The 13,626-nt window shown below is 42.1% G+C and overlaps 1 protein-coding gene across 3 annotated transcripts in view; it reads right to left on the bottom strand.

The window, feature by feature from the left end:
- Positions 1-13,626, bottom strand: part of BRCA1 (BRCA1 DNA repair associated) — a 62,243-nt gene that overhangs the window by 17,600 nt on the left and 31,017 nt on the right. The window contains exons 6-12 of one of the 3 annotated variants that reach the window (XM_056127888.1): positions 11,617-11,786; positions 11,016-11,030; positions 9,862-9,897; positions 6,908-6,918; positions 5,057-5,183; positions 2,921-3,108; positions 1,098-1,408 (exon numbers count right to left, since the gene is read on the bottom strand). In XM_056127888.1, the coding sequence (XP_055983863.1) occupies positions 1,098-1,408; positions 2,921-3,108; positions 5,057-5,183; positions 6,908-6,918; positions 9,862-9,897; positions 11,016-11,030; positions 11,617-11,786 (858 nt within the window). The remainder of the gene's footprint in view (positions 1-1,097; positions 1,409-2,920; positions 3,109-5,056; positions 5,184-6,907; positions 6,919-9,861; positions 9,898-11,015; positions 11,031-11,616; positions 11,787-13,626) is intronic. The other 2 variants (XM_056127889.1, XM_056127887.1) reach the window with 2 other exon arrangements.

The raw sequence follows: 13,626 nt of genomic DNA on the forward strand, positions 1-13,626 counted from the left end.
ATTGCTGGGTGTGACCCAAAAGAAAAAAAAAAAGAGAGAGAGAGAAATGGTTCTAACTCTACAAAGGGTACACTGAGAAAGACATAGTGACTGAATCATCTCTGAGTATGATTAATGGCACCCAGTATGAATTCCATTTTACAGTCTGGTGCTATCTAATTACAGTTGTTTGTTTTGTTTTTGGGCCACACCCTGCTGTGCTCAGGGCTTATTCCTGGTGGGGTTGGGGTACCAAATATGGTGTTGGGGAGTGAACCTAGGTCAGCCACATGCAAAGAGCCCTACTTGATATACTATTTCTTTGGTCCTCTAATTATAGTTTTAAAGAAATATTCCACTTACCTTTTGAGAGAGCTGTTGACATAGTAGGCTACAGAATAAGTATTAGAAACTAGGATAGGGGCCAAAGAGATAATACAATGGCTAGGGCACTTGCCTTGCATGATGCCAACTTGGGCTTAACCCCAAACATCCCATGTGGACCCTCTGAAGCTGCCAGGAGTGATTCCCAAGTGCAGAGCCAGGAGTAATCACTGAGCACTATTGGGCGTAGCCCCCGCCCCCCTCCTCCCTCCCAGGATAAAGACACACACTAAAAGAAATATCACTATCTGGTAGCATTCTTGGAAACAGTTTGGATTTAATTCACACTGCTGGCAAATTTACTCATCAGTTGAGCAAATTAAATTACTGGTTGTAAACTTACTAACAAGTGATCATCCTACTTTACCTAGGAAAAAGATGTTTTATGGGGGCTGAAGTGATAGTATAGAGCTGTATAGAATCATGCTTTTCCAGAATTAAATTGTATACAACTGTTTCATATATATATATATATATATATATATATATATATATAGTTTTTTTGGGGGGGGAGGGTGTTTTTTAACCTGGAGGAACAGGTATATTCTGAGGCTGCCACTTGTGTTGCTGCCATGCCAGCAGGTCCTCTTTTGTCTAGATTTATTGGTATAGAATTATGCTTCTTTTCTACATTTTCCCTTCACAGGCTATTCACTGATGGTGCCAATTTGAAACTCTCTGGAATATATTAAGGAAGTCCCAGTCATTAGAGAGATACATTTGGACATACTTACAAATTCTTTTGGGGTCAAGCCTGAAGCCACCATAGATATTTTTTTGCTGTCTCTGCTTGTTGAAGATACCACTTCTGGGTTCTTCCTACTTTTAGTTTCTTCCTTTAAGTGGTACCCAGCAGTATTAATAGTATGAGCATCAGTCAGAGTCTTGGCAGATTCTGCAACTTGACAGTGGGATAATTTCAATGCAGAAGTTGAAGCTGGCAAGCCGCAAACACGAGCTGGTACCGGAATGCCAGATTCTGAAGGATCAGACTCAGGGTGATCAGAGAAGAGGCTGATTCCAGATTTTAGGTAAGGGGTTCCCTCTGAAAGGAATGGGGATAGAAGTTTAATCCACATGACAATGAATCTTAAATTACAAGTCCAGGTTCTGACATGAATTAAAAAAAAAATAAACACATTATGTTAGACTGAGAGGAAAATGGATGAGGCCAGAGAGACAAAATAATGGTAAGGCTCTCTGTCATTTTTTTTTTTCCTTTTTGGGTCACACCCTGCGATGCTCAGGGATTGGTTACTCCTGGCTCTGCACTCAGGAATCACTCCTGGCGGTACTCGGGGAACCATATGGGATGCTGGGGATTGAACCCAGATCGGCCACGTGCAAGGCAAAACGCCCTACCCGCTATGCCTCCCTCTCTCCTTTTTTAAAACATTTTATTATTTTTTTAAAGTTCACAATAATTTATTACGTTCAATATTCAAACACCAACCCCACCACCATTATTTCTTATTTTACCACCATCACCCAAGCCTAATCCCAGAGCAGGTCTTTTGTATTGCTTATTATTGTATTGCCACTAAAAATGATCCAAAAGTTTCCTTAGAAGAAATCATGTGAAGATTGTTGTTCACCCTGCAGTCATTATGCCCTTGTATAAGAGAATACTAATATGTTGTTACAGTTGAGCCTTGTGTACTAACATATATATATATATGCATATATATATATTTTTTGATGGAGATGAGATCAGTTGCCTCCTACTTTACACACCATCAAACTGCCTTCGACTTTACACTCCATCCCTATTTTCTGCCTTTTCTTCGTACATCAATGGTGTAGCATATGAGACGTTCAGGAATTCTAAAATTTTAGTAGTAAGGCTTTTGTCTTGCATGCAACAGACCTGAACTTAATGTGTTTAAATTTTTAGTTAATAATCATAGTTTTAGAAATGTGTAGGTATTTTAAGAAAATAAAGGCTGATGTAGGGTCCAGAGAGATAGCTCAGTGGTCTAAAGTGCATGTTTTGCAGGATTTGAAGTTACAGGTTTGATTCTGAGTACATGGTCCCCTGAACACTGCCAGAAGTATCTCCTGAACACAGGACCAGGAATAAGCCCAGAGCAGTTCGTTGTGGCCCCAAAACAACCACAAGCCAATTCTGTAGCACTGTCCTCCCATTGTTCATCGATTTGCTTGAGCGGGCTCAGTAACGTCTCCATTGTGAGATTTGTTACTGTGTTTGGCATATCAAATACGTAACGGGGAGCTTGCCAGGCTTTGCCATGCGGGTGAGATACTCTTGGTAGCTTGCTGGGTTCTCCAAGAGGGGTGGCGGAATCAAACCCGGCTCAGCTGGGCCAGATGCATACAAGGCAAACACCCTACCACTGTGCTATTGCTCCATGCTATTGCTCCACCCAACAAGTCAATACAATAATAATTGCAATAATATTGAATAAGCCAAGATGAATATTCAAGAATTTTTAATGCATTCATGATAGGCTTGTGCACTGAAAAACTGATTAACCAGAGTATCTTTAGGTAAGATTCAAAATAAGGGTTTTCTACATGATAGCAATTGAAATATTACCTAGATCTTGTCTTGGCAAATTAGACTGCTCCATTAAATTCTGGTCCTGAGACTTTGTCAGCTGTTGCTCCTTCATGTCATCAATCTTAATGAGCTCCTTTTGAGATGAGCAATTTCTGTTCTGGCTCCATGAGGGCCCATGCACGTATGACCTATTAGATAATAACTGGGATTTGAAAGGGGAAGACCTAGAAAAAGGGAGGGAAATGAAACAAAACAAAACAAAACAAAACCCATCACCATAGTCTGAAAGAATTGATCAGACTTCCTGATCAGTCAAAGAATAAGGGAAACATCTGTCAGAGAGATTGGGAAGACAAAAAATAACACAAGTGATGGCCCAGGAGCCAGGCTTCAAACTGTCTCGTAACTTGTCATGGCTGACGTGTAACATCTCCCTGTAGGGGCTCATCTGAGGCAGTATGTCTCCTAGCTTTTTAAAAGCATGTCAGCAAATTTCATCAAATTATTTACTGCTACTCACTCACATTCTATGGCATTCCACTTGAGTTATATGAATGTGTTGAATAAGATCTCTCAAGAAAACAAAAAGATTAATGTTGACATCTCTACACTTATTCTTTTTACCTAATTTTAGCAAAATTTGTATGACCATCCCTTTTCTCTGCCTTGTCAGTATCTAGAATCATTCTCTTTCTTTTTTTTTATTAGTGAAACACCATGTCTAGAATCATTCTTAAAAAACAAAAGAAAACAAAACACAAAAAATAGTGATACTACAAGGGTCTAAGTGCTTGCTTGTTTTGCATGAAGCTGACCCAGGTTTGATCCTCAGTACTGCATATGGCCTTCAAGGAGTTCTGCCTTCTGTGTTCCCAAAAAGGGGCGGGGGCACAGTGGGTATGGACAACAGAAATCATTAAAAAAAAAAAGGAAGAAGAAGATAAGGAGATAGTTCAGGTGATAGGGGGATATGCCTGGTATGTGCAAGAGGCTCCAGATTTGGTCTCAGCAACATACCCCTGGCACCTCAGGAGTGACCCCGGTAGTTCTTAGGGAACCATTTATGATGCCAGGATTTCAAATTGGGGTCTGCAGAATGCAAGGTGTTATCCCCTGTACTGTCTCCAGTTCCAAGAAAGAGACTTAATGATAATCTGTTTCCTGGGGCAAATCCATTGTTTAATTTCCTAGCAAGGCAAAAACTTCAACCAGGACAAATGCTGCCTTGGAGAACTGTACCATTAATCAGCCTCCAGGTTTATATTTAGGCTTCATTTCTGTATTCTATTCTGTATTTTATGGGAGACTGAGATCTCCCATATATTTCTCATACACTGGTTTATGCCTGGTAAGGGTACGAAAAGTCTACACACAATTCAATGAAAGAGCAATGAGCAAAGAGCAGTGAGAGATTATAAATGTCTATATACAAATAGAGAAAGTATGATAGGAAAAAAAGTAACAATAAGAATTGAATATAGGGGGGGCTGGAGCGACAGCACAGCAGGTAGGGTGTTTGCTTTGCACGCAGCCAACATGGCCGACCCAGGTTCGATTCCCAGCATCCCATATGGTCCCCCGAGCACCACCAGGAGTAACCCCTGAGCATCGCCGGGTGTGACCCACAAAAAAAAAAAATTGAATATAGGGCCGGAGCAATAAAATAGTACAGCAGGGAGGGCGTTTCCCTTGCACATGGCTGACCTGGGTTCAGTCACCAGCATCCCATAAGGTCCCCCAAGCACCACCAGGAGTAATTCCTGAACACATAGGCAGGAGTAACCCCTGAGCTTCACTGAGTGTTACCCAAAAAGCAAAAAAAAAAGAAGACTTGAATATAAGTAAAGGTGTCATTAGATATACAACTTAACATTTACTGTTTCATCTTGCACTTTGGGGAATGAAGCACATGTGAGATATGTGCTTTTACCTTTGAGCTATACCTAAATCAACATTTTTTTCTCCTTTTCTTTTTATTTGGAGGTGGAGAAGGAGGGCATAGGGGGCCATACCTGGTGATGCTCAGGAACTAATCCTGGCTGTGTTCAGGAGTGACCCCCAGTAGGGAGTAGGGACCATATGAGTTGCAGGGGATGGTACTAGGGTTGTTACACACCAGCCAAGTGCCTTACCAGCCCTGTACTATCTCTCTAGCCCATGATTACGTTTTACCTTTCCATTCCTGGTTCGTTATTTTCACTGGTGGAATTTTTCAGAGATACTTGAAACGTTTCAGTAGAAAGGCTTTCTGTATTCCGTCTTATAGGATACTCACAACATTTTGCTGAAGTTAGTACTGCTTTAAATGGAATGAAAAAAAAATCTATTTTACTGCTTTGTCCTGATGGTGATAATTCAAGTAAGAATATTGATTTTTTTCAAAAGCAACAATCTGTAACAATCAAATTGGTTTTTAAATGAGTATATCAAGACACAATTTTTTGGTTTGTTTTTGGTCTACAACTGGCAGTGCTTAAGGGTTGCTCCTGGTGGTGTTTGGGGGAACATATGGTGCCAGGGATCAAACCTACATGCACCCCAGCACTCTGAAAAATTGCCTTAGCCTTCAGAGAGAGTTTTACTAACACATGTGATATAGCACCAAATGGAAATAAAAAAATAATGGGAATAAAAGAACATATTAAAAGTGGGTAAAAGCTTAGAGATAGTTCAGTGGGTAGGATGCTTGCCTTACACATGGCTGACCGAATTCTATCCCTGGCATCCTATATGGTCCTCCAAGCACCGCCAGGTGTGGCCCAAAAAACCCACATATAATTATACGTGTTGGCCTGAATGATAAAGAAACAAGGCAAGGACCCTACCCGCTGTACTATCTCTCCAGCCCCAGCACATCCTATCTATTAGTTTTTCCAAATAAGGAGCTGGAGAGATAGTACAGTGGGCAAGATGCTTGCCGTGTAAGCTGCCAACCCAGGTTTAATTCCCAGCACCACATATGCCCCACCAAGCACCGATGAGTGATTGAGTGCAGAGCCAGGAGTTGTCCCTGAGCATTGCCATGTGTGACATAAAAAACAAAAAACCCAACCAACAAAAAGAGTTTCCTTCAAATACAATGCTATGCCCCTCTGTCTTAGGAAGTGGCTCAGAGACAGAAATACTGAAAAGTAAAGATACAAATTTCTGGGGCCAGAGAGATAGTATAGCAGGTAAGGTTCATGCTGTGCACATGGTTGAGTCTGGTTCAATCCCCGCATCCCATATGCCCCCCCATCCCGAGCCCATCATGAGTGATCCCTGAGCATAGAGTCAAGCAAGAGTAAGCCCTGAGCACAGCTGGTAGTGGACCAAGGTCAAAAAAACAAAATAATAAAACAAATAAAATGTTTATGATGGGAAGGTGGGGGTGTAACGATAGGGGTTACAGCTCTTGCCTTGCTGTGGCCACAAACCTGGTTAGAATCCTTAGCACCATATATGGTTCCTCCAAGCACTGCCAGGTGTGAAGCCCACCCCCTCCCCCCAAAAAAGTCCATGATGGTGTCAGGGATGTGGCTTAATGATAAAGTACTTGCCTTGTATGTTAAAGACAATTGGGTTTGGTCCTTGGAAATATTGGAAAAAAAAAATTCTGGGTCAGAGCAAGTAAAGTGTTTGCCTTGCACATGGCTGACCTGGGCTAGATCCCTGGCACCACATATGGTCCCCTAAACTCACCAAGAATGACCCCTGAGCACAGAAACAGGAGTAAGCCCTAAGAACAGTCAGGTGCAGCCAAAAAACCAAAGCCCTCATGACTATAATTTATTTTGAGCTTTTATTAAAAATGATAAAATCCATAAACTGTGGTAGAAAATTTTAAACAAAGAGCTGCATTAAACTTTGAAAACCGACATTGTGTAGGCTGGGGAAATAATCATTGATTTCCGGAGCTAATCCTTAAATGCATTATTTATTCTTTGTGCTTATTTTTTTTCTGGAAACTATGGTATCTAGGAACACAAGAAGACTGTCTGAAGATACCAGCTGCTGAAGAATAAGCAGGATCAAGCTATAAACCAACAATATGTCTGTTTTGCTACACCCAGAAATAATGGGGGTTGGGGTTGTTCCTGGTCAGATACTGGTTTGATGCTCCAGAAACCATACTGCTTTGGGGATCAAACTGGGAATCTGGCATGCGAAGCATGTGTTCTAGCCCGTTGGTCCATTTTCCTGGCATTTTCCAAAAATAGGTTTATCCCCTCACCCACCTTTCTTACTGTTTTTGAGCCACACATGGTGAAGTTTGGGGTTTATTCATAACTCTGCACTCAGAAATTACTCCTGGCAGGGTTCAGGGGACCATAGAGGGCGCCAGATACTGAACCTGGATCAGTCAAGTTGCAAGGCAAGTACCCTAGCCGCTGTACTATCACACTGATCCCTTTGAGCCTACCAGGAACGGTCCCTGAGTACAAAGCCAGGAGAATACTCTGAGCACAGCCAGGTGTAACCCCCAAAAGTAAACAACAAAAAGGCGGGGGGGCGGCTGGAGCATCGATAACACAGCGGGTAGGGCGTTTGCCTTGCATGTGGCTGGGTTCGATTCCCAGCATCCCATCCCCCAGCACTGCCAGGAGTAATTCCTGAGTGCAGAGCCAGGAGTAATTACTGTGCATTGCCGGGTATGACCCCCCCCAAAAAAGGGAGGGTCAGTAGGGGAAGGGAAGGAGGGAAGCCTTAAACAAATATTAAACAAATATTAAGGTGTTTCTATCACCTGAACATTTAGCATATTAGGTTCCTCTTTTCAATGGGGCTCAAGCTATGAAGAAAATAAGGTAACCTTGCAGTCCTACTTTTCTTTTTTTTGGTGGTGTGGGAGAGAGGCCCTGGGCATCCCGAAGTACTTCCAGAAGTGATTCTTGAGTGCAGGGCTGAAAGTAAGCTTTGAGCATTGCTGGGTGTGGACCCCAAACAAAGCCCCCCATCCATATCACAAAAAAAAATTAAAAAAGGAAAGAAATGACAAAGTAGGGCAGCTGGAGAGATGGATTATAGGCTGAGTATAAGAATTATATGCTGGAGGCCTTGATTTGATTCTTAGCACTGATGATCCCTTGAGCACTGCTGGAGTGACTTCCAAGTACCAAGAAGAAAATAGCCCCCAGCAGTGACTGATGTGGCCAAAAACAAAAAATGACAAACTATCAATAAAATAACAAATTATAAATATCAAAACCACAATGAAATTCAGCTTTATAAAAAGCATAAGGCAACCACCCGGCAAATTTAGAATCCCTAAAGAAATCCTTAATAAATAACCCCTCAGGGCTGGAGTGATAGTACAGTGGTTAGTGCGCTTGCCTCGTATGTTTCATCCATGGAACTTCATATGGTCCCAGATCTGTCAGGACTGATGCCTGAGTACAGAGCCAGGAGTAAGCCCAAGCACTGCTGGGTGTGGGCCAAAATAAAAACAAAAGACTGGTAAAATACAAATAAAATGAATTTCACTTAAAACTACTAATATACAAACACTGCGATCTTAGTTCTCATAAAAGTGCCATAGTAATCTAAGATGAAAACCTAAGGGGAAGCTGAAATTAGTTCCTGTAACATTCTGCATTATCATTACCACTTTTCTAGAAATTATTTCTAAAATTATTTCAAAATAATAAAAAAGTTAAATTAAAAAAGTTACACAGAAAGTTGCTTTTTTTTTTTTTTTGCTTTTTGCGTCACACCTGGCGATGCACAGGGGTTACTCCTGGCTCTGCACTCAGGAATTACTCCTGGCGGTGCTCAGGGGACCATATGGGATGCTGGGAATCGAACCTGGGTTGGCCGGGTGCAAGGATAACACCCTACCCACTGTGCTATCGCTCCAGCCCCCACACAAAAGTTTTTACTAAATGAAACTTACTTAAGATGGCAAGTTAAAAGGTTTATTTTTAAACAGAAATTAGACTGGAGAGTACAGGGGTTAAGATGCATGTCTGGCACATGGACAACCTGGTTTGATTTCTGGGATCATATAATCCTCCAAACTTGGGAAGGTACATCCCTAGAGGTCCCAGAGCACCTCCAGGGTGGCTCGGGTAATCTCTGGCACTGTATGGTCAAAGCAGTATTGAATCTTGAGCCCCAGCATTGAACTGCTGGCCTAGTCAGTTGAGAATCACTGGGAGAGTCCCCACCAGGCACTGCTTGCTTCCAGCCCCAAATTATTAGTATACTTGAAAGTAGTAATATTCCTTTATTTCTGGGCTAAGAAACAGAGTTGGGCCAGAGCAACAGTACAACAGGTAGGGTGTTTGCACAAGGCTGACCAGGGTTCGATCCCCAGCATTCCTTATCCTTTTTTCCTCGGGGGGGGGGGGGGGGGGGGAGAAGAAGAAACTGGATCCCCTGAACACTGCTTGGGAGACCACCCCCATCACCAAAATAACCTTTCTTGAACTTTAGAAACACTATACTAATTTTTTTTTTTCTTTTTGGGTCACACCCGGCGATGCACAGGGGTTACTCCTGGCTATGCACTCAGGAATTACCCCTGGCAGTGCTCAAGGGACCATATGGGATGCTGGGAATTGAACCAGGGTCTGTCGCGTGCAAGGCAAACGCCCTACCCGCTGTGCTATTGCTCCAGCCCCACACTACACTAATTAAAAAGGGAAAAAGTCTTGAGTTTGTATTAAGTTGGTACCCACAACAAAGCCACAAAGAAACATTTTGTCTATGCATCTTCAGGAAAAAATGAACACATACATTCTCCCAAAGAGAGTAAATTTACATACAAATTCACAGACAGTAACAGTTTATATCTTATGCCTTAAAAATGAAAGTCTAGTCTGTTTTTATAGTGAAAGCACCCCTAAAGAATGCAACTGTATTGAGAAGAAACTTTGGGCTTCATTATCTGGGAAGTGAACTAAATGAAGATACAGTTACAAAGCAAGCATTTAGGGAAATACATTTTGAACCACTGCCATAGCAACAGAATTCTTAGCCTCTCCTGTAGAAGCTACTGTTTCTCCCTGAACATAAAAATACTATTATTCTGGCTCATGGACTGCTCAGTGGCAAAGGTGCCCATCTTGCAAGTTTAAGGCTTCACACTGGATCCCTGGTTCTACCTAGATACACTCAGCAGCCCCAATGATTCTGTTTGGGACCTTCAGTGCTAAGAGTACTTTGGCCCACTGTATCCAGGTGTGTGTGCAAGTACAACTATAGGTGTGATTCTGTGACCATGTGCGAAGTAACCCCCAGTAAGCACTACAACCAGAATGCAACTAAAGAGTGCTCTTCCCAGCAAGTATGCATAAAAAGCACTGCAACCAGATGCCTGATTCCCAGCAAGCACCATAATCAGGTGTGTATGCAATCTAGTCATCTCAAAAACAAAATAAAGGGAAGGAGAGGCTTGCTTGTAAAGCCAGTGTCTCCCAAGAAGACATATCTCACTTTGTTTTGTTTTTTGGGCCATACCTGGTGGTGCTCAGGGCTGACTACTGGTAAGGCCCAGGGAACTATATGGTATGCCAAGGATTGAACCTGGGTTGGCCACATGTAAGGCTGTTCTGGCCCCCAAACTTTTAACCCCTAATCTCATTTTTCTTCATTTATGTAACACTATTCGTCAGCTAAGTACTCAATTTTTTTGGGAGGCCACTCCTGAGGTGCTCAGAGGACCAATGTGGCAATGGAATTCAAACCATTATCACAGCCCCAGCCACATGCAAGGCAGGTGCCGTAACCTCTGTCCTTGGCTCAATACTCATTTCTAGTGAAAATTAGTTCGCAACAGTGCCATATGCTTTGTTACTAAAACTACTTCCTTCTTATTTGGTATTACTGATAGCCTACACAGGTATAGTGTACCTGACTGCCACATAACTGGGTATTTTTGTGCATCAAGGTGGAGTTGTTAGAAAGTACAAAATCTCTCTCCTTATAAAATAGAAAGCACATTAAAATTCGGCAATGCTCAGGGTTCTTCTGGCTCTGCACTCAGAAATTACTCCTGACATTGCTCGAGGTACTATAAGGGAAGTCAGGGATTGAACCTGGGTTGGGCATGTGTAAGGTAAGTGCTTGATCTTTCTAGCCCCATAAGATTTTTTGCCCATAAGTAACAAAGTACTCTAGGGCCATAAAGATAGTACAGCAAGCAGGTCACTTGCCTTCCATGTGACTAACCCAGGTTTAAACCCCAGCATTCCATATGGTTCCCAAAGCCCTGCTAGGAGAGATTTCTGAGTGCAGAGCCAGGAGTAATCCCTGAGCACTGCCAGGTATGACCTGAGGCCCCCTGCAACCCCTTCTCCCCCCTGGAGCAATCTATTCCTACTCTCCCCACTACACTCAGTTTTCCTATAAGCTCTCCATGACAACTCTTCATTGTGGGTAACTCAGTAAAATTAAATGACTATCTTGTGCCCCCTCAGTGGCATACTACTTCTGAGCAAGGCTTAAATCAAGGATCTGAAATTACCCATAAGTGGACCAGAGGAACAGTACAGAGGTAAGGTGTTTGTTCTGAACATGGCCTTCTGTGGTCAGATGATTCCCAGCACTTCTAAGACTAAGTCCTGAGCACCACTGGATGTGGCCCCAAAACAAACATTTAACAACAAGTGAGGCAGTAAATTAAGTAAATATCACATAATGTTAAAGATGGCAAACCAATGCTATCTCAATAAAAAGTTAGGTTTATATTTTCCGGGACTTATACATTAAAAAAAAGGGGAAGAATTTAGTTTACATTTAGTCAGTATTACAAACCTTCGTCTGATGTGTCTTGTTCTGGATTGAGCAGGTCCTCAGGGGCACAAGGATCAGCTCTGGGAGAAGAACAGCGAGGTTGGTTTCCATGTTGCTCTAACACAGCTTCTAGTTGGGCCATTTCCTTCTGGAGCTTTATCAGGTTATCTTGCATGGTATCCTTCTGCTGCAAAAAAAAAAAAAAAAAAAAAAAAAAGATTCACTCTTAGAAACCTGGCAGAAGGAAAATATGTCACACCAATTAATTTTAACATGGGAATTGAAATCACCTAGTATGGAATTGAGTTCTGGTTGAATACCTTTTAATCCAACCATACTCATACAATTAATGCCCATGAAATTATTTCAGGATGAAGTTGAAGGGGAAAACAATCTTCAAACTCTCACATAGATTTGAAACTGGTTATTTTAAAGCCAGGGAATGAAAAATAATCAAGATATCTAATACTTCCGATATTTAAAATTAGTTGACTTGGGGCTGTAGCGATAGCACAGCGGGCAGCCAACCCGGGGTTGATTCCCAGCATCCCATATGGACCCCGAACACCACCAGGAGTAATTCCTGAGTGAAGAGCCAGAAGTAACCCCTGTGCAATGCCGGGTGTGACCCAAAAAGCAAAAAAGCAAAAAATAAATAAAATTAGTTGACTTAAAATGAATCTGTTATACGTTTACACATCTAAAATATCTGTTATTGTGGAACTATGGAAAAATTGGGGTTATTACGTATAGATGTCTGATTTTCAATTGATAGAAAATGTCTCTTTATAGCTCTACAGTAAAACAGTAATCATGCCTAGATACTTGCTTGGGATCATTTGATCTTTTAGTGTCAAACAGAAAAAAGCACATAGAACCAAGTCATTAATCTATTTATTCTCAACTCTAAGTTGCCCTTCTTTTGTGTACCACATACTACGTACTGTCCTGGTGCAGGGAATATAGACATCCTGGTCCAAATATTTTTTTTTTTTTTTTTTGCTTTTTGGGTAATACCCGGCATTGCACAGGGGTTACTCCTGGCTCATGCGCTCAGGAATTACTCCGGGTGGTGCTTGGGGGACCATATGGGATGCTGGGAATCGAACCTGGGTCGGTCTCAAGCAAGGCAAACGCCCTACCTGCTGTGTTATTGCTCCAGCCCCTGTTCTTTGTTTCTTTAGTTTTGGGGCCAAACTCAGCTGGACTCAGGACTTACTCCTGGCTCTGTGATCAGGGATCACTCCTGGCACTGTTAGGGGGACTATGTGTGATGCTGGGGATCAAACCTGGGTCAGCTGCATGCAGCAAGGCAAGGATCTTACCCCCCATACTATCTCTATAGCCCCACAGTCCAGCTATTCCAGAAGGCATCAGGGTACCTAGAGAACACCATGGGTAAGAACCTATGAGAGGGAAAGATCAAATAGAAAAAGCTTTATGAAAGCCTATTAGGACAGTTATTGTTTCCAATTCAAAACAATGAGCTCTTCTAACTTACAGGGCTTCTGGTGCTAATTACTCCATTTCAAGAAGTCTGCTAAGCTGAAGTTTTTGTGCAGTGCTCAGGGTTTACTTCTGGTTCCACACTCAGGGATCACTTCTGATGGGTGTCAGGATGCCAGAGACCGAACCAGGGTCAGCCACATGCACAGCAAGCACTGTAACTGCAGTACTACCTCTCCCACCCCTCTAAGATTTTTGATAATAAAAGAATTGGTAAATGAGGAGCTCTCCAAAATAGATTTATCTTTATCTCTTTCACAAGAAATATCAATTGTTGTCAACAAACCATGGAGAAATAGATTATTTCGCCTTCTGTTTCTTCTGATCTTGAAAGTTATTTTGCTCTCTACTAAAAACATTGACTTTCTTCTGCTACAGTGAGTTCATAGTTTTCAGAATTTATGACCAGAAAATGGGAAGACTTCTGCTGCTGCCAAGACGGTTTTGCTGCTAACCTCTGCAGCAGCACTATTGCCATCTTGTGGTGTTTGTGAGTAGCTCTGTCACCAATCAAACCCTTG

This window comes from Sorex fumeus, unplaced genomic scaffold (assembly GCF_029834395.1).
Source record: "Sorex fumeus unplaced genomic scaffold, SorFum_2.1 ptg000063l, whole genome shotgun sequence".
Lineage (NCBI taxonomy): Eukaryota > Metazoa > Chordata > Mammalia > Eulipotyphla > Soricidae > Sorex > Sorex fumeus.